Source organism: Pleurodeles waltl, chromosome 11 (genome assembly GCF_031143425.1).
Source record: "Pleurodeles waltl isolate 20211129_DDA chromosome 11, aPleWal1.hap1.20221129, whole genome shotgun sequence".
Lineage (NCBI taxonomy): Eukaryota > Metazoa > Chordata > Amphibia > Caudata > Salamandridae > Pleurodeles > Pleurodeles waltl.
The window spans coordinates 52,686,430-52,709,010 of record NC_090450.1 but is presented as its reverse complement, the minus strand read 5'-3'; the positions used below and the strand labels follow the sequence as shown (position 1 = coordinate 52,709,010).

General features: G+C 40.1%; 1 protein-coding gene across 2 annotated transcripts in view; it reads right to left on the bottom strand.

The window, feature by feature from the left end:
• Window positions 1-22,581, bottom strand: part of FNDC3B (fibronectin type III domain containing 3B) — a 474,093-nt gene that overhangs the window by 33,534 nt on the left and 417,978 nt on the right. For both annotated transcript variants that reach the window (XM_069213040.1, XM_069213041.1), the window contains one exon: window positions 8,401-8,567. In XM_069213040.1, coding sequence (XP_069069141.1) covers window positions 8,401-8,567 — 167 coding nt within the window. The remainder of the gene's footprint in view (window positions 1-8,400; window positions 8,568-22,581) is intronic.

Genomic DNA, 22,581 nt, shown 5'->3' with positions numbered 1-22,581 from the left:
TGCAAATATATAGTGAACAGCTACCATCTTATGAGTGAAATCGCACACAGTTTTTATGAAAAAATTAAATAAATAAAAAGAGTAAATAAACAGTTTTTCGCTTCACACTTCAAGGCAGACTATGTGACGGTTACATCGGAAACAGAGAGATAACAGGCTTGTGTGGGAGGAACTGTAACTTGAAGAGTACATTTCAGAATCTATAATGGAATCATTTGAATTAGAGTGAGTACAAAATTGAATGTTACAACAATGGACACAGCTTCAATAGCACAATGGGTATTCTAGGAATAATCAATAAGTGTGACACAAAAGGGGACCAAAAGCAGAACTGTTTATGCAAGCTTTGGTAAAGTGAATGGTTCACATCTTTTCAACCTATTGGCTTGGTAATGCTATTTAGCATTGTTAAGAGGAAAAAACAAAGTTGATGACTAGTACGTATGTGTGCATATGCGTCACAATGCTATGGCGGCCCTAATGATGTAGGAGTGTGCGTGCATTATCACACATGCACATATATGGCATGATGTAGCCACCAATTTTTTTTTTTTTTTTTTTTTTACATTAACCATTCCAAGTTGCCAGATGCCAAACTTGGGAGTGCTAAAAAAAACAAAAGGGGCAGCCTGACAACAATGGCCAATGCCTGCCCTCCAAAAGAAATAAAAAAGAAACATATATTTGTTTTTAAACTGCTAAGAAAGCAGTGGTGGGAGCATTGGAGGAGCGCTTGAGGGAGAAGTCAACACGGGGGGGGAAGCAATGAGGGTAGGGGAGTAACAGAAAACGCCAGCTGAAGGAAGGGCAAGCGAGAAAGAAAATACATTAAAAAAACAAAAAAGCCAGAGAGGTGAGGAGGAAACTACATATGAGCTGGAGGTAGCAACATGAAGCACGTGGGGGACACAAAAAAAACCACTTCTGAGCTACTGAAGCTGTGATACTGGTAGCTCTTCAAACCAGAAACACACTTTTATGTGCTCTGGAAGGTAAATCCATGTATCTGTTAAAGAAAAGCTAGTCCTGTATCGGTGGGGTGGGGTGGTTACTATTGATATTTCAGCATCTGCCACGCATAAAAAATATAATAATGATTGGTGTGAATAGTCTGGTTATTCTCAGACCAGGGCGCTTATTCAAAAAGTGATGGTGGTGCTATGCTAAGAGAGTTAGGTAGAATATTCAAACTTAGATAAACTTGGGAAAAAACTGGTGCATGACCCTCAGAGACTCAAAGCAGTGGATTCGGTGGAGGTTCACACTTGCCTCCTGGAATGAGTCTGGCACAGTTTGAGCCACTGCACAAAGCATATTAGAAATGGACCAAGTGTTGCATGATGGAATGACACAACATTCAACCTGCATGATTTGTAGAAGGAAGAAAAGGCAATGTTTCCAGGTCACATGGGGATGCCAGGAGCTTCAAATCTTCTGAAGCAAAGTTGATACTGCTCTCTCTAATGTCCTTCGAAGAGAGATAATTCTGACACCTCGAACAGCAAGTCTGGTCACATGAAGGGTCTTCAGCCAACCTAGACACAAACTCATCTTATATGCTTTGGGACAGGTGATATGTTGACAGTATATAACTAAGGAGTGGGGAGAGTCAAAAGCACCTGATATGGAAATATGTTACAATGTATTCATGGAACTGGTGCATGTCCTCAGAAAGAGTGGTTGTGAATGGCTTAAGAATTTTATAAAAATATTGAAACTTTGGCATAAAAACCTTTCCCCTGGGTGTCGCTTACAAGACTATGAATAGGAATGCATTATTGTGAGCGGTTTTGAAGACAATACACTCTGATTGGCATCTTCCATTAATCCGAAAGGTTGAAGATAATATATATTTTTTTTAATTCTCTTTTTTTTATTTGTTAAGTCAGAGAAACAAAAGAAAAACATGGTTTTACAAGCCCAGAAATGGGACAAACTTGAAACATACAATTGTAGTATAAACATGGGGGTAAAAATAAACAGTAACACATACGAACATAAGGATAGCACGCCTGAAACCAAAATACCCAGAATAACTAGGATACATTAAATTACAAATAGCACAGTTTAACATAACATAAAACAATATAGGCTGGAACACCTCACAGTTGCGATATACATGATTAACCATCGAACCCCATCATATAATAAATCAGTCAGTAGGCAACTAATTTTTATTCACTAATTTACAGGTCCCAATTAAATTGTATTCAGATGTGATTGACTCTTAACGGACTGGGCTAGCTCTCACTCACATACTTGTCAAATAGCAGTCCACCACTCGGCTGTCCTAGAGGGAACAAGGGAAACCCATGCTCTAGCAATGCACAGTCTGGTTGAGACAATTGTTAAGGCGAGCATCTGCCTCAGGCGAATATCAAAGTCCATTTTACAACCCACATTAATCTACTTTAAGGAAAATCATACATCATATCCAAGACAGAGGCTTGGACATTGGGTCACCCCTGCCCAGAAGTCTTTCAGATTAGGACAGGTAGCAAACATGTGTAAGGTATCTGCTGCGTAGCACCCACCCATAGGACACTTAGGGCCTCATCACAAGAGTGGCGGTCACTTGACTGCCAGACTCACGGTGGCGGTCCAAGCGCCATATTAAGACCATGGTGATCGTGCCGCGGTCAGACTGCCAACACACCCAGGATCAGCGATACCAGCTGGCAGCTGCGGCGGCCCTAATCCGCCAGGGCAGCGCTGCAAGCAGCACTGCCCTGAGGATTACGACCTCGTTCTCTGCCAGCAATTTCAATGCGGTAACAACGCTATGAAAAGGCTGGCGGAGAACAGGTGCAGGGGTCCCCCTGCACTGCCCATGCACTTGGTATGCACTTGGCATGGGTAGTGCAGGGGTCCCCCTGGCCAGCACCATCGCAATTCACTGTCTGCTTTACAGATTGTCTTAAACTGTTGCAGTTTAAGATTAACAGACTGTACTGATCCGTCGATAGTCTCTAAAGCGCTTAGGACTTGAGAGGCAGGAATTTTGTCGGAAAACATTAAACCCCATTTGGCTGCACGGGCGAGAATGTCATCAACCCTGTGCTGGCAAAGCTCTTGAGAAATTGTACTATTTAATGACATTGGAGCAGCCTGGGGCTATGTGAATATTAATCAACCAACAGTACAAGTGGTCAGCCTGTCTCTCTCTTATGGCCTTTGGGAGTACAGTTGGCCTTTAGTATTTTATCTGTGACCACCTCAATTGCCCAGGAGATAAACTTTGCCACTTATCGGTTTGGTGAAATCAAAAGCAACAAATTCTAACCTAGGCAAGCTTGTGTTGTGAAAAAGTCATGTAAAATGTGTGGAAAGGAGGCATAACATGAAGAGAGGAAGCATCACCTGCTGAGAGTACATGGCTGACCCACCATTACGGAACAAAGTATCTGCAATTTTTATTTTATTTTTTATTTTCACAGCAATTTCCATTTTCCTTTATTGACGGTAAATCTATTATTCTTCATGAGTAGGCTTGTATCTGACACAAAGTTGCATACCACCTGTCTGCCATCTTTATTTGATCAAAACATAGGGTGCAACTATCACCCAATTTAATATTACTGAATTTCCTGACCTCAGGAGGATGGAAGGCTGAGTTGGCTTTGCCAAGGTTAAAACTCCTGGCATGCAGAGCACAGCAGATATCAGCAGTGAATGTGTATCTTCTTATGCTTCAATGCAAACAAGCAGTGGACGTTTATGGTCTATGAACTTTTTCAAATGTAAAATTAAGCAAAAAAGACACCTCCATCAACAATTATAATAATGAGATAAAAGCGACTGAGTGAGTGCCTTATATTTTAAAACACAAGTCAAACACAGAATGTAGATGCATGCATTTTCTGCAATTAATCTGGAAAGCAAATAGTAGTCTGAAGTCAAGCATGTAGATGAATAAATTAATATATTTATTTTTCTGTTAATGTAACTAGCCTTGATGGAAGTAACAACAGTGCAGTAACAAACTTTCAATCTACAACACAGCTGGGCCATATATGTCCTCTAAATGTGTCTTGATAACACAACACACCCTTAATGTAAGAAACCAACATCACAAGCTTTGATGATGCTGAGGGTCAAATATTTTGCGGGCCCTGATTAGTTTCTATCAGAACCCCGTTCAGTGCCACGGTTATTGGGCCCAATCGAGGTGATTGAGGCCTTTTACTCCTGATGTCCCAGGGCCCACCCTATTATGGATTCCACTCGCCTGGGCCAAGCACCCCTTATGCACCTGACTCTCTGTTAATAGCGTGACAGAGCAGTCAGGGCTCCCTTGGAGGAAGTGCAGATATAGGTCAGTGAAAATGACTCATTACTCCATGAGCTAGGAGCACGTACAATAAATTAATGTCCAGCCAAATACTAGTTTTTGTATAAAAAGAAGTATTTTATTTCTAATTCTACACAACATGTGAAAGGTAGACAACATTCAAAAAGCATTAATACAGTTCATCCAGTGAAGTAGGCACTCTAGTCGCTGTCAGACCACTTACCGGCTGCCAGTTCTCAGCTTACCCGCTCCGGTGGTATGAAACCTAGAAGATGAGCAGTACGGACCTGGCCTGGCAAAATCAAGCTGCACTCATTCACACGTGCAGCTCCTGGAAGGTGCAGCCCTCTCTCCTGAGCTGCGCTCACCAAAGTCCTGACAATCAGAGTTGCTACGGCTCCAGTCACAAGTAGTTTAGATGTTTCTCTCTTTATTCCAGGATGGGTGCACTGGCGGGGCTCCAACAGCGTCTCCTCTGTTCTTGGGCCTCATTAGTAACAAAACTCCCCATGTCTTGGTCATAGCAGCACTTTCGGGTAACAAGCTACGAACCGGACCTCTGGTGTCAGTGCTCTGAGCAGCCCGTCCTGGCATACGGAGTCACTCTGATGAACCTCACTGTCGGGTCACGCTGGCCTCAGGTTTCCTCTCCCACAGCACCTCCAGGCACGCAGGGCACTCCAACTTCCCACACACGGGTGATGGGCCAAACAATGTGACAGTTCCTTGGCACACAGCGGCCCGTATGGCATAACGGTCGCCAGCTTCCACAATGCTACACATGGGCGACAGCCCGAATGATGCAGGACTTGTCCTTGGTGTATGCCGGACCCTCCTGGCATATGGAGTCACCAAAAACTGGGCTCCCCTCTGGAACTCACTCCGTCCAATAAGTTCCTCTCCATCATGGGAACATCATTCTTGGCGAGCAGGCAGGTACTGGTGCTCCAGACTCTAGGGCAGATGGTCTTGGTTTCCCTAGTTGATGATCCCTCACCCAGAAGAGAGTGTCTAGCAAGTTGTGCCCCTAGTTCTGGTCACAGGTAGAAGTCTTGTAGAGCTTCGCCTCCTCTTGCAGCCCAGCTGGCTGCTCGGCAGATGACAAAGTTCCCCTACATATAGTTATTTTACATACACCAAATGTGATTTAAGCTCTGGACACGTGAGTTTTAAGTAGCGGCTCTGCTTCTTTGAAATGGACATTTCTCCCCTTCCTCCTGAAAGGATGTCTGTCACAGCAGGCAAGAATCTGAAGCTAATTAACCCACAAAAAAGATTTGTGGGAGTGACCAGAGTTCACGCCTGGATGTCAACTGCAGTGATATGTGGATCAAAGGTTAATCCTGGGTCCCGAACCCCACTCTTTATGATTCTCTTATCAGCCCCATCTCCCTCTTCCTGAGATGAGTCCCGTCCCCTTCCTTGTGATATGTCACTGAATCAAAAAACCTGTTGAAATGCACAGGGAGCCTGGCTTCCCCTTATCCAGTGCTCGTCTCACCCAGCTTACAGGAATGCAACAATATTCAAATCCATCTGGGGGATTCCTCTACCCCTCACGTTTCCACCAGGCAGGCTTGGGCTTCCCCAAATGGGACCCAAGGTACTCCATGTAATGTACCAGTGATGGCACTTCTGCACTCTGTGTACATTCACAGCACACTCCACTGTCCAGTACTGTTGTGCTCATGTACCATACTACCACCAGCATTCCCACATGCAGCACACACACACTCAGTCCGCACACACTGTTCAGTACTACAGACTCCCTGTGCTGCACCAGAGTGTGTCACTTCAATCACACAGTTCCAGCGCACACACATTCACTATGTGATCACTGTTCCACACTGCTCCCTCTGTGTAGTGTATGTCTTGGGCCCTCACATGCATTCAGCATGTTTTCATCACACATGAACGTGCACTTTCATATCAACCTGGTGTAAGCCAAGGGTGAGTTAAACACACAGCAGGGGAACTTTTACAAAGGTAAGTGAGTCTGTAGGCCTCACTCTAGTGACAAAGGCTGCCATCACCTCGCTTGTGTGGTTTAACTCCTGGGGAAGGCAGTAGCTTTCAAAAACTATGAGGTAGCATATTTGGAGCCCCTCAACCACCCCCAATCCAACAAGACTGCAATCCGTGGGACAGCAATATGTTGTGACACACAAACATGATCCGTGTTGGCCTATGACAAACAAATCAGTATTAGGGATCTATACAATACAGTTGGGATCTCAGGGCAGGGGTACACGTCTTCACCATGCAGAGGAGATTTACATCCCAACACTTTTTCCTCCAAATTGAAGTGCGCAACTCTAGGAAGCAGACACACTGAGGAAAGGGGATCTGAAGTCTGTGGTACCACCAAACTGTGTTGTAGCATTACCTGCACCAAGAAGAAAGAGGTCAGTTCTACTTTGTGGTGGCAAGTCCTTGAAGCCCAATGGCTGCTATCAGTGTCTTTCCCCTTCACTCCCCAGGGTTTTGGCAGCAAGCACAGTGGTGGTGTAAGGAGAGTGAGACAGTGAGGTAGGGAAGCAGGTAATTAAAGACAAAAGTAATAAACACAGAGGGAGAATGAGGGTGAATGTAAAGAGAGAAGAAGGGAGTAAGGCGTGGTTGGACATTTTTGTCAAGACGGCATTTAGTTCCCAGTCTGGCCCTCCCTCTTAGTAACGAGCCCCGATGCTAGCACACACTTTTCTTATCTTTTTTGAATAGCTATTCTTTGTGATTGTCAAGCAATTTTGTGATCAACAGCAGATTTTTATATAGGCTAATGGATGAAATCCTGTCATTACCGCCATGAGAACAAAAAAAAACCATTGATTTTCCATTTTCCAGCAGTGTTGAGGGGTCACCACAAAGCATCTCGCTGGGAAGAAGCTGAGAAGAAACTGAGTGCATCGGCTTTGGAAAGGAGGCAAACATTAAATAGTCTTGGGAAAATCCATTTACTGGGCAGCACAGGCTACACAGCCTCAAAACTGCTACTGAAATAATGCTGTCAACAATGTCTTGCGAAGCTGCCATCTTATTTTATTGATTACGTGTCAGCTGAATGTAAGGAGCATTGCTATCATTCACCACAAAGTATGGCACAATGTAGTGAAGAAAAAAAAAATCTATTAATGCTAGCACGCTGAATATCACGTATTTTCTAAATGATTATGCACAACCGGAATATTAATGCCATGAAAGAAAAATATTACCAAGCGACCTATTCAACAGCAAAAATCAAGAGCAGAGAAAACAATCTTTTGTTGTAGAGTAAATGCCTAACAGGTGCAGCCTGCCTTTGTTTTTGACAACACAGAAATGACAATGCAAGGCTCGCTTTCTATTGCCCAAAGTCTAAGCTACGGTTAATAGGTAACTCCATGTTTCCAAAAATGCAATGCTTCAGTCCCAAGATTTTCTTTTCTAAGTCACTGTTTTCAGGTGTGCTCAGTTACATGTACTAACCAAAGTGAACCAAGACAACCCACAGAATGCATTAGGCTGTTAAACTAACTGGAGCATTGCAGGACTATACCCTTGATGAAATGCAGTGTTTTATTAAGCTTAGTCCTATTGAGTATTCAATAACGTGGATGATAATGTGGTGTACACTCCACGTCCACTAGACTGTGGGTCACTACATCATGTGAAAGTATATGATAGTATATGATAAAATGGGCTAACAATAAGGGTTAGTTAATTAAAATAATAAGGGTAATATTAAGTAAAATATATCAATTATAGGAGGAAGGGGACCCTCCTTTCCCCCCACCTTAGAAAAAATGTAATGACCCATGATGTAATAAATCAGATGCAGTAGATTACGAACTAAGGATTCAATTAAATGAAAAATAATTTCCTGAATCCAAGTGGTTGGTATATTATAGAGTGGATCCAATGCAATGAAACACCATGTAGTGTACCAGATCTAGTGATCAACTATGTAGTGGATCTCAAGTAGTCACCGACCATGTGAAGTTGGTCTAACACAGTGACCTACCATGCAGCCGATGCAATGTAGTCACCCAACATGTTTTGGATCCAATGTAGTGACATGCAACTGATGAAGCCAATAATACATCTGTTCTAGAATTACAGTTGTAATTTACCTTTGATTGCTGGTGGAATGGCTTTGGTTGTGCAGAATGTACAGATGTCTGAGAAAGGCCCCTCTCCAGCATCATTTTGAGCCTGTATTCTAAAGCTGTAACCGGTGTACTCCATCAATCTTTGTACCTTGTAGGTGTGGCTTGGTCCTCTGTAAATTGGAATAAACCTAGGAAAAGAGAAAATGGCTGGATCAGTCGCAAAGAAAGCCAGTCAGTGCAGATGTACATATAATTCTGGGTGTAAAATAGGAAAAACTGCAACCATTTGATTGCTCTGTTATCACAAAATAAAGTAATGCCCAGATTTCTTGAGTCAATCTTTGTATTGATATTGTATGTCTTGGCCAGGCAGTCTCTGAAGATATTACTCAAAACATATCCATTAGGATGTCCAAGAACACCCTGTTAGTGGCCTTTCACTGAGATGTGCTATAGCAGGTGGACTGTTTCCTGGATCTGTCTGGTCTAAAGAAAGAAAATCATAGCAATATCACTATTTAAAGGATTTTAGTATGACAACACAATATCATCAAGAGAAAGATTCAATGCAAGTTATGCAATCACCTTATCAAATATGGAACAGAACATCATTCACAATGGTTTGAGATGTGAACACTGAAAGAAAGACTAGGAATGTGCTTATAAAAGAATGGTATTTATGGCAAAGTCCAAGATTGGTCCGCCACCTTCTTGTACACCCACTTTAAACTGGTCACTGATCAAGGCTTCTCATCATTCGTCTGTAGGCGGCTCAGTAACTTCTCTCATTTGCAATGTTCTTCAACTTGTAAGACGTTGCTGAGATATTTTGTTCACGGCATAGGTATTACCCTAGGGCAGTAGGCTGTAGAAATCCAGCCATACATTTAAGTCTGGATATTCTACAACATTAAAGGTAAAGCCAAAAACAACAAAAAAAAAAAAAACATAACCGCTTCATTTATCTTGTTTATTGTGTTGGCTCACATTCCACTGGTGGTGCTTAACAACGTAACAAAATGAGGCATGAGAACATATGTCAGAGGATAATCATATACTGATGAGGTAATGATACATGCATTAAGACTGACACTTTGACAATATGATACAACCCAAGATCATACAACCCATGGACAAAATATGTACATACATAGATCAGTGGTTACATTCAAATATTAGTCGGTTTCTTATGTCTTCGACCTACTGCCAGTCTCCATACTACCAAAGTTAGAAGTTAACATGGACACCCTTGCTCAAGTCTATCGAAACAAATTATTAAGAAGAAAAGCTGCGTCTAGAACTGCATATGAAAAACCAGTTAAAAGTATGTTAAGGGCCAGCTCTGTCAAACAAGAAAGATAAAGATGGATAACTAGTAAACCTTTGCACTGTATTCTGCCTCTACAGCTACCAAGAACTAGCTATGGTAATTCCTTTTTAACCATTCTCCACAAGAGCATGCTGACCACTCTTGGGCATATGGCATATAGGATCTGGGAGAATCATCTGAACATAACTACTGCATGGCATAAGCTTAATTCTAGTGATACTGTGCTGATTCTAAGAAAGCCAGATCGATTTGGAATATATGCTACCTGGCATCTAGATGAATCACCTGGCTTTACACAACTCCTAACACTGATTCTGTCTAGTGGTTCTTTATCCAAAATAAAAGTAAACTTGTCTGAAGATGCACTTATTTAAATGAAAACTGATGCTATCTCATTAATGCACCAATACCATAATCCTCATACAGAAAATGAAGGCGGAAACAAATGTGTGAAATCCAAAAAGCATGTAAAGGCAAACATGCCAGCTAATGGAAGCATGCCCTAGATCACATCAGATGACAAGGAGTGATGAAACGTTTGGAGGTGAGGGGAATAAGTAGAATCAAACCATTTTGCTTCTAAAGCGTAGATAAGTTATCCGGCCTGGCCTTCCATGCATTAATCTTTTGAAGTGTGCCAAAAGCTGTTTTAGCAAACCAAAGATTCCATTAAAGAGGATTAATGAATGAACTGGGGAGAAAGGCAACAAGTATAATGAAAGGTTTGCTCATCTATGGGTTTAAAATGCTCTATTCCTTTGAAATGGACATTAGTTGAATCCTTTGGTTTGAAATTACATCTAGTACAATCTTGAATTTACATATAGTAAATTCATTACTCTTCATTTCCTTCTCTTTCACCATTTACCTGAACCCTCACATGAAGGATTATTCTAATTCTGACCAAAAACATAACCCTTTCTTAACTCTAACCCTCACACTGATTTGATCTCCAGCCCTAATGCCAAACTTACCTACTTCTGTCATTTTAACCCTCACTTTAGCCTCCCATATTGATCCTCTCATCTTACCCACTTACTCTAATCTATAATTTACAATTTGTACCGTATTTATCGTCTAGTAATTTTCATATTCTCTAATTGTTTTTAATCATTTTGCTTGCAATATATGTAACCTGACCTAGAGGACTCCTACTAACTACTGTCTATGTAGCCCAATAGGTCTTGAAATGTAGATACAGAGGGGGAACAAATATTGGCCAAGAGCTTAACTATTTTCTTGTCAATTTCCTTAAGAGAAGATAAAGTGATTGCTTATGGACTTACTAAAAATTTTAACAACATTTTCTATAGCATCAACTGTTTATGTGGCAGGTAAATTTAATAACGAATGATACCGATTTGTCATCTTTCCCAAGTTCAACCACTTGGCAACTGATGGTGGACACCTAATCCTAGGCCTATGCATAATGCCTGCAACATTATGGGTACAATGAAGCATTAACAACTCACACTTTAAAGGAGGCTGATCTTTTTTAAGTTGATCTCTCATATTTAAACAAGGGTTGTCTAGCAATACTCCAGATGCTCAAGATATTTATGACTGATAACTCATCTGGAATACAAATTTATAAAACAATACTGTGCAATAAGTGTGAAATACATTTTTTAAAATAACTACTACAATACAATAACATAATATTTGCTGAATATCATGTAATCACTCCTGTATTACGAATTACATTACAAACTGACTCGGAAGGGTGATATTATTTCAACACTTCAATTCACTGTACAACTAAATTACGTTCTGCAAGTTTCACACCTGATAAACTGATAACTTTATCATGCCTTACCCAGGAATACAGGAAACACTTTGGACCTGCTAAGTTGATATAAACTTTTGTTTTCTGTTTACAGACCATAATTGCTGGATTTACACTTCAGTTGCCGAGATGGCACAGAAGATATAAAAACTTCAGATTCAGTTATTCCTGCAGAAAGGGCATAATAAGGAGAAGTTTGATCCTAATATCTACATCTGACAGGGAAGAGCAGGCAACAGTAAGGTGCCACTTAATAAAAATATCTTAGAAGGTTGGGACTATATTTGGCCCAAATAACTCTTGAAACTTGATTGTTGCACTGCACTGGGGCTTATCTCCTTACCAATAAATAGGCAAATTACTTTAATGCAGACCTGGTTATGTAATCATTTTTACCTCTGGCTGTGGAGCAGAAGACTTTCAGAGTTTAAACATAAGTATTAATGACTAGAGCACTTACATCTCAACCAAGTAACATTTCCGGATCCTAGCTCCATCGGGATTATCCATCTTGCCTACCTTGTATAATTTATCAAGATTAGAGGTCAATACCACAAACCGAAATTTAAGTGAGTGAAACAAATGCTTTTGTTGTGATTTCATCCTGGCCCAATTAGATAGGGATGTTTAATGGGAGGCAAACCAACCAGTAAATAAATGCATTTGCTGATACAAAGTAGCAGGCTCCAAACTTGCCCAGTAATCTTGAATGGATGACAAAGGAGCTCTGCTTTGAAAATTTATACCAAGTACTTGATTGCATCAAACCTTGGAATCAGTATGAAGGAACTTATTTTGTCTGGCCTAGTATAATGTCAGCTGTCTCACAGACATCCTCTAATCAAATAATAACAACTACAATAACAACTATACAGCCTAGGGCAATTGATCTGTGCCCCCTCACACTGTGAATCTCTTGTGTAGTGAGTGGTGTGTTTGACCTCAGCACAAGTACACATTCGCTTAAAAGAAGAACATTTCAGTGCCTGAGGTGGTTGGCCAACAATATACTTTGGTAATATTTTTTTTCTTTGAACTCTTTATCCTTTTTTATAGTTTTTTGCAGTCAATCTTGTGAGTTTAAACAGTAACTCAACCTATTAAGACCTCTTTTTTGCACCAATATGAATCATAGTTCCATGTTACGTTCCTTAAAACTCAAAAGGGTTTCTTGGCTAGTCTAAGTATACATGCCCCTGTTGTATTACAGTTATATGTGATTGTGCGTTTTGTAGTAAAATATTTTAAAGAAAACATATTGCCCTAATGTTTAGGGGACAAATGTGTTCTTGCTATTTCTGTAGCATATTTCTGCAGATAAATATTAAAAACATCTTTTGCAATCTCCCCAGCATGCTTGCATTTAATTTATTTTCCACTTAAAATCGAGGCAAAAACTTGCCCAAAAAGAACAAAATTCCAACTGCTCCCCATCAAGCAGAAGGTTCCCTTTGAAAATACAGATGCCCACTTTAACCAATGTATTATATTTAAACCCTATTTATAATGAGTCCTTGGAAGCAGTAAAAATCTGAAAATCTCCCACGCTGGCTAGGGACTCCTGCAAGGGTGATTTGATTACACCGCTTTATTATGTGCAAAAAGTACCTTGTTTATACTGCAGTTCCCAACTATGGTCTTTCAGAGAAAGTACTTTCAATATATTTAGATAACCATTTATGAATAGAGGAAACAATGTAGGTGCAAATACACATCCTTGACACATACCACTTTAAACCAGACAATCATCTGGAGTATCCCTTAAGACAAATTTACATACATTGATTCTAAATGAAATTCATTTAGATGGCCAGCAGCTACGCTGAAAATCAGACATTGATCCATACCTTCGTCAGACACCCAATGCTTAATGCGCAAAAGAAGAAGTGTCTGCCCCCAATGTTTTGCTCAGACGTCTAGTGCCCAGTGCGACTGATGTTCGGGGTGCTCAATACCAAGGCTGTGGAGGCTTGATTCGACCTTTTCATTTTTTAGTCCATCACCAGACAGTCCCTGGTTCTTTATCTCACTCTTGTGAGTTTTTTTGTCCCTTCTTTCTTCCGTTGTTAATATTTTTCTGTATTTCCCTTAGTCCTTCTTTCCTGTCTTTTGTGTTTTTCCCTCTCTTGCTCTGGATCAAAGTCTGTTGAAGAAAATAAGTCCTAGTTCCCAAAGATGAGCCCTACCTGCAAACACCATCTGAAATTAAGCCCTTTGGACATTCCTGATTTAAACATTATTTGGTATGAAAACATGGCTTTGTTTGTGCCAAAGGTTGCCAGTGGAGGGCATCAGAGAAAGGCATAAAAGGGAAAAAAGGGGCAGGAGGTAGAATCAGGAGCAGGCTCAATTGGTATCGGTCATTGTTCACATTTTGCAGCACAGGTGGTTGGCTCCTAAGAAAAGCGGTTGTTGCGGTTATTTTTTAGGTAGTGTATACCAAAGAAGGATAAAAAGTCACAACCATGAGCGATCTGTCTTTGGCAGCTTAACACCACATTAAGGATTAAATACAACACATCATTAGCACTATTATGAAGGCATATATTGTAATTCTGGTGTAGCAATTTACCTTGGCACCTGAAATCCAATTTAACTTATACTCGTGCCTCAATAAAGTTTTCTTAATCACTGCCTGATGGCAAAATGATCAGCGCTGCTCAAGAAAATGAAAACGTTTCATCTAAGCCTAAATAAATTATATATCCATAGTGAATCCACTGGAGTGATGCTCAGTGCTCAACGTCTAACCTAGGTGGCATATCTAAAAACGTTCTATGAATTGTTTAACATGTTGTTGATACAAAAGTCTCTTTCTGATCTCTTGGAAATAACATTGCCCCGCCCCCAGGGGCGTGGACTCCACCACAAGACCTCTGACCTACCATTCGGAGAAGAAGAAAATATACAGTATTTGCATAAAAAAGTCAATGGAAGAAGACATCCTGTGAACAGATGAATAAATCAACTACATCTTTCAAAAGGTGCGGACTACTTATGATAGGTTCTTTGAGGGCGGTATACACCTTATAAACGGGCATACTACATGTGAGCAAAATGCAGACAATTGTAAGCAGAAATAACAGACACTTTTTCAGGAAAGAATAAACTAATAAAAAAAATGAAAGATGTATTCACCAGAATTGTGAAGACAACTCCACAAACCTTTTAACTACACATTGCAGATGAAAGATTTTAACTAAAAAAAGCAAAGTAAAAAGAGAACACGCTTTGTAACTATAATCTTATGTTGAGTATGAAAGAAGGCACAATTTATAAGAGTTTGTTTTAGATTCACATTTTTGGACTGGGAATAAATGAACAAAGCCAAATAATCTCCCTTATATGAGACACCAACATATACTATTTATATTGCCAATCACACAATGCTTAGATTATGTGCCAATTTATGTTTGGAAGAAATATTCAGATTTGTGTGTCTGATTTACAGACTTCAGCAGTTTTACACTCAAGCATTTTTAGGGTTAAAAGAAACGTTTTACAGGGACTTTGAATAGGAGATCAAATTACAACAATGGGACACATACCTTGCTTATTTCATCATAAACTGACAAAATAGGCTTTTGGTTCCCACATCAGCTGATGTCCTGAAATATATTGCATGCCAAAATAACTAGGTGTGCAACCTTACCTAAAACTCCTATTCATTTTCTTTCACAGGTTTGTGTTCATACAGTTAAACAATTAAGGGCACTATACAACCATGCTTGCACTGGCAAAGTCTGCGTTTAATGTACTAACACAAGCAGTGAAACCAGAAAAAAAGGCCACAAACACAAAACTGAAATAGTATATTTTCTATTCTATTTTCTTTTGAAGGAAAGTAAAGGAGAAGAAAATTAAACTTACTCGGTAGAATATTCTTGACAAAAGGTGGCTTCCAAGGGAATTTATAATTATGAATGAATTAAATTAGCTCACCTCAAGAATATTTTATGTCTCTTTGTTGGACATAAATTGGAATAAAGTGTGTGGAAGGGCAAACATTCTCTTAATAGCTACAGATGGATAACAAAAGTCTACAGTAGACTGAACCAGTTAGAAATAGGGAGAGCGTACGAGGCAAGTCAGGAAGAACACCAACATGACATTAATCAACTAATAAGTCAATATCCTATTGTTTGATAAATAGGTAATATAGCTGCCATTACAATGTAAGAATTAAAAGTGTTTGCTTCTAAGCTCGCACAACGCTTGCCTTTCCTATTGGTAAATTGCACTACAGAATGGCATAGATTTCCCGAACTGTTTTGTATTGTATTTTTGTTAGCATTTTCTGGCAGCAAAACTCCGAACAAATTATCATAATAAAATGTGAGCCAATTCAAATGAAATGGCAAAAAAGAACAACATTTGCAGGGCTTCAAACTCCTCAGCATGTTTTTGCTAACATGTTTTTATTACTTAGGCTTCTGAGCAAAAGTGCTGCTCATATGAAATAGGGAGCAAGAAACTGCAGGAAGATATGCAGTGAGTGAGTGAGGAATGGCAGAGAGTATTAGCAGAGAAAATAAGAAATAGGCCTACTCATCCAGCTTGTAGGAGAGGTTTAATGTTGCTGTGACTAACATGTAGAGGGAGACCTTGATGGATTAAAGAGCAGTCCTGCGTCCCTCTACTGGTTGTGCACTAGGTAACCACCTATATTTCACCATTTAGAAGAGCGATTTTATGGCTCCACTTCCGGTAACCTGGATCTATCATGTTGCCCTTTACTTTCAGACTTTCCAAGGAGCAACTGGTTGCCATGGTAGGCTACAATAGGAAATCTCTATTGTTAATTAATGTTTCGATTAGATTAATATATAATAGTATCTTACGTCAAATATATCATGCAGCTAAAATCTAAACTGCACACACCAGATCATAGATGTCAGATGATTACGCTGAGAAACACAAAAATGGAATTCAAAATACTTTAGGCACATCCCAACCAACACAATACAGCTCTGCCTCACGTCCGCTGCTTACATACATTCCTTCTCTGGTGGATTCATTTTCAAGCCAGAGGCATTTTTTGGCAACACAGGAAATTCAAGAATGTAACAGGGACAGGATGGGCCAGAGAACCTTGCCCTGGGTTTGAAATACCACAGCCAAAGAAAATGCAATGGGTCTCACATTTGCTCGAGCCCTTAGCGTTGTAAAGTCCTAACCAGACTTTTATTGCCACATAAAATGAAAAGTAATATAGTTCTACATAAGCGAGCCGATTTAAAGCGCCACACCATTACCGTGAAGGAGCACACAAAATGAAACAGACGTTCGCTTGCAGTCAAACGTATCAGCAAATGTGCAGCGAGATCGCGCTGCTTAGGAAATAAAAAGAAAAACGAGGCCAGAAACCAAGCTAAAAACATGGAGCCTCATATGTTTTCAGTAGTCGGCCGGTGAGCTCGAGGAAGGCTAAACACTGGAAAAGGCATGACGTATGCATGCCTTTCACAAATAAAATCAGGCGATTTTTGAAAGGCAAGCCCACGAACCAACGAAACTGATGGGCGTGCGGTGGGCGTGGTTAAAAGCCCACAGAGAGATTACAGCAGGGTAGAGCGCTTGCGCGCTCGACCCTATCAAAGAAACACACAGCCTTGCCAAATGTCAATGATTGTGGGAGAACCCCCCATGTGCAGTAGTTATGGCCTGAAACACATACAATGCATGCAACACAAAACGACCTGTTAAAAATGGCACAGAAAAAGATATCACTACCAAGAGCAAGGCATGGCAGGTGGCATGAGTACAGCATTCATTGAGCATAATCACAGGCCAATTTCAGTCGTTTTTCATGTCTGATACAGAACCATACCCCAGGTTTTAACTGTGATGCCAATGCCACATCAATCCTACATAATCCTGTTTTCAGTCCTAGTTAAATGTTTGAGATGGGATTACTTCCCTCTTTCACTCCAGTCTTTGATTTCGAATAGATCTGCCAAATAACATGGTCTTCCCATGCACACAGATTCAGGGTAGGAAGGTGGCTCTCATAGGCGTCTTTTATAGTTCGGAAGCAATAACCCTTCATGTCAAGAGGCCGGGCATTCATATGAGGGGAGGGGACATAAGAAAACTTGTTTACCTCGTAAAAGCATTCCATCCATTTCAGGTAAGAGGAAGAAAATACAAACAGTGGAGAATGCATTACAAACAAAGAGAACACGTATAGCAGAATGAAGAATTAGCCATCTGAAACAAGAACTAAAATTAAATAATAAATAAAAATGTAAAAAAGGACAACAAAAACAGCATAACAAATCCTCTGGTTTTCCAACCTGTGGCGTTGAGTAAGATTTAGTCTGAAATAAAGGTTACTTGTGACACTGAAATTAGCCCCTTTCACTTCTACCCACGTCACCAATCAGAAACTGATCTCCAAGTATGTCTTTGAACAGGTTTTGCAACCAGTTAAATGCAAAGCAGCAGTTGCCTTCTGTCGCTTATTACAGCTGAAAATTTAACAACAATAGCTAATGACAGACACATGTTGAAAATCACTGAAGAGCAATTAGATTACATGACACCTTCAACATCCCCATCACTTACACAGACAGAAATACCAAGAACTACAATAAATCAAGGTATTTGCTTGCTCTCCGATGTTACAAACCTGACTTAAAAACAAGCTTATTTTTCTGCTTGGTTGTTACTGCTGGACAGGTGGAAATACCCGGATGTTTGACATGTGCCTTTCCAAAGGTCTCAATCAATAGTTAAACGAGAGAGGCAGGAGGTAGATTCAATTGCCTGCTAGCACTCCAAGATAACGTTCATCCACTGTCATTTCTAATAAAGAATGTCATGCATTGCTTTTATTTTACATCTACTTAGTTGGGCCCAAAAGATAACAAAAATAGCATTTTATTTAAAGATAATTAAGGTTTTTAACAATTTGCATCATGAAAAGAAATAATTTGCATGAACTTTACAATGTTGCTAAAATCTCAAACAAGGTCCCACAACACTGTCATTTTTACAGTCAATCATCCTTTGATTTTGACACACCTTGGCAAAATAATAGAAGCAGAACATCAGGATCACAACCCATCGCAACACAACCTCTATGTACTTGTATGTCCACCTTAAGGATGAGGTGAAGTCCAGGACAATTTTTAGAAGGCAATTTTCGAGTAATAGCTCTGCAAGCAGATACCCTTAAATATGATCACTGCATGGTGCACAGTAGATCACGGCAACCTACTCAACCTCCTTGTCACTCAAGGAGTGGGACTGTTCCCAGTACCAAGCGTAGTGCATATGCTAAACCTATCTAATATACCCTCAGAATTAGTTCCTATTCCAGGCTTTAGTAGGACCTAAACAATTGCAAAACAATGTTTTAAATGTGACCTCACCAAGAGTAGCAGAAACACTTGGATTAGAGTGATCTCCTTTGATTGGAGTGATCTACTTGGATGACAAATTGCTAACGTATTTAACCGAAAACTGTGATGATTCTAATAAACTTCAGTGAACAGGACCACGTGTGTTACACTTATATACAGGGTGCCCATGCCACAATGTCAAGCCTGGGTTAATATGGTCTTCATTATTTAGTGTCTGTGGAAGTTGTAACACTTACATTTACATCAGTTGAAATTTCTGTAATGAAGCTTTAGAAAGCCTATATTGATGACATCCTAATAGTAAAGTTTAGATGACACTAAGGGCCCAATTTATTTTTCAGTGGTCAGCCCACTGTTCCGCACATGGAGTAAATACCTAAATCACCCTAGTCGAGATCCAGACTACCAAATTTATAAATGACCGCCAAACTGGGGGTCATTTATAAAGTGGTTCCTGTCAAGGCAATTCACTGTATGGTGCAGGGCTGAGTCAGTATGATGCAACCCTGCACCGAACAGTATTCTATTTTATTTTCATAACGAAAACCCTAAAAACAGGATTTTTTTTTTGAAAATAAAAAAGTAATGCTCTCCTTGCCATGGGAGTCATCTCCAAAGGCGAGGGATGCATTATTTGATTTTTACTGTCCATCACACCAAGGTTTGCCTGTGTAGCAATGTCTCCGACAGCTCTTATTCCTTCAGCCCGTCGGAGAGATTTGGCAATGGGGTGACCAGGTCACCTCCGTAGCCACACTGAAGGTCTGCTCTCATTTAATCAGGTGGGCAAACCATCAAACTCCACTTAGGGCCTCATTTATATGTAGGTGGTATGTATCGACAACATATAAATGAGGCCCTAAGGGTGAACAACATATTCTCTGTGAAGAAGTAGAAAAAAGAGTCTCCTCAAAATCCAAAGAAGAAAATATTTGGTCTCTGGAGCCAAGGTTACTTCACCATCAAGCTTGACCCATATAGAGTACACTAATGGGGGTGGTGTAGGCAGAAGTCCCAACAAAGCTCGCTGAAGATGCTGGCTCATGAATGCGTCACAGTTTACAGAGCTAGAGATCCTTTCTTCTCATGTAAATTTGTTAAAGAACATTCATGAACCCATTACTTAAATTCCTTATAAGAAACTCTCTATGGTGACATCCACATTCACAACTATCTGGGTGTCATCTGCATGCACTGACAGAAGAAAGCTACAGAGATGTGTAAACTGTGTTTGTGAAAAAGCTAAATTCTTAGGGTTATGCACAAGAGACTTTAAGGACTAGTAGGGTATAAATCTCACTTCCACCATTGACTGGTAACAAACACAGCGTCTGATCAATGACATCATAGTGCAGTCAAAAACTGAAGATAAGCCAAGCAGGACAAGGGTTTAGGCATATGGATGCAAAATCGAATCTACCAGAACTGCCAGAAAACAGGCTCAACTTTTGCTACCAGCATAGTAATAATGTTACCAGCCATTATAGTTTTGATAAACTGTTTAGCTAGACTCAAATCGTTTTTTTCTAGGACTTTATAAGTATAATGTATGAAAACTGAATGCCAGGTAATAAGGGGTAATACTTAGTAAACTGGAAAGACATCTGTTCTTCAGGAGGGTTAAATCTCAGATGAATTGGACAAAACTTCAATAATGGGTGATAACGATTGGTGATAGATGAACATTGAGTGTCTAGAGAAAATGCATTGCCAGTGTTTTGTAACAACCTGCTGAGGAACTGATGAGAATTCAAAGTGTCTTATGTCTGAAGCTCAGAATGTATCTTAAAAGTGTCCATGGCCATATTGGAGCAGTAAACCATTCTTCTGTAAAATTAGCTCAATGTACTCTGAATAAGTCTGTCAAGCATTAGGCTTCTTTTGCTTGTCAGCTTGGTATTATGTCTTACAGAAGGTAAGCACGTGGTAGCAGTGTCCTAATGCTCTCCAGCAGTGTATGCCAAGATTTAAGTGAACTCCTTTTAAAGGCATGGTGTGAGGTTCCGAATAAAGAAATACATTTGCCCCTTGTAGAGTGACAATCCCCTGCCACAGCAAGTGACTCTTGAGAGTAAGCCTGATGCAGGAAAAATATGCCTTAACAAATGATGCTGAGGATTTAAAGGTAAATTCTGGCTCCAGAAAGCCAATGGATGTCAAGGAGGAGTGTGGTAACACTGTCTAACATTCTCAATATTTTGACGAAGCAGTGAGTCAAAGGGATAATCCCTACCAGTATAGCTGCAAGCACCTTTCAGGAGCAATTCCATGATGAGAGTATTGGATTAATGAAGGTGTGTTAGAGCCGCGGGCTGTACAATGCATTGAATATTTTCAGGATGTATTGTTGTTGTCGGCTTCATCTATTGTAACACTCATAGGAAAACTCAGGGATTTCATTGACAAGGAATTGCATTACCTTGAAGAAACACAGGATGATGAGTCAAAAATATTTATTTTTGGTGTTCTTATTAGCTATGATAAAGTATGATCAAATACCTATGTTGCGTTACCACTGTAATAGCATTACACATTTTATTAAAAAGATTCATGATGATGTCCATTATATATTAAATGTCCATTGTTGGAGACTATTCCTTTTGGTGTGCGAGAAGGGTAGAGTGAGAAGTGATGCTTAAAATAAAGTTATGGCTGTTTGGTGTGTTTTTCCACATATTGCCTAAATTAGTGCATACTCACATTAGATTGTTGCAAAGGGCACTCTTTGCCCTAGAGGGGGTCTTCAAACCCAGGAAATAATCCAACCGAGCAAGTAGGGAGAGCACTTGAGAACAATTTTTACAAGATGTGGTATTTACATTTTAAATTGGTCTTTGTTATTGCTAGGTGTGTTCTTAATATGTAAATCTTTTAAGATACTTGACAAAACGATTTTATGATGACTATTTTATTATTATTGTATGCTGCAGTACAGATGTTTTAGGACCAAAAGTGGTTCCTTCATGATTCAAATAAATGTACATATATCCACTCAAAAAGAAATTCAAACAAAAGCCAGTGAATTGCATGGAGTGCCAGACTTTGAATTTCTTTTTGAGTGGATATAAAATGGGTCCTGTGCCCATTTATTGAGCACCAACCTCGTCAGGCAAACGCTGGAAGGACCACAGGACTGTTGTTTATATATATATATATATATATATATATATATATATATATATATATATATATATATATATACATATACACACACACACACACAAACATACATACATACATACGACACGTTCCAATCGTAAGGCTGTGAATAAACCCTGCAAGTTTTAACAAAGTTGATTATGTACATATCAAATCAAGAGGTGTTTGGGGAAAAACGTATCACAGTCAAATATAAAAACATTATGAGTTCGGCAGACAGTTTTTACCATCTGCCGAACCTCCGACGGGGAGACAGCCGCCACACAGGCTACTTCCCCACTGGCCCCATTAAGAGCTTCCTGCTAGTTCAGCTGGCGGAAACCTGAGTTTCCGCCGGCTGGCCTAGCGGGAAACAGGCTACAGCATTGTTCCAGCTCGTAATCAACCCAGCAGCAATGCTGTAGCCTGCAGCATGCACCAGCACCCTTGCAATGTTCACTGTCTGCAAAGCAGACAGTAAAGATTGAGAGGTTGCTGGCCGGAGGGGGCCTGCATTGCCCATGCCAAGTGCATGGGCAGAGCAGGAGCCCCCCTGCAACCCCCTGCACCCGTGCTCCACC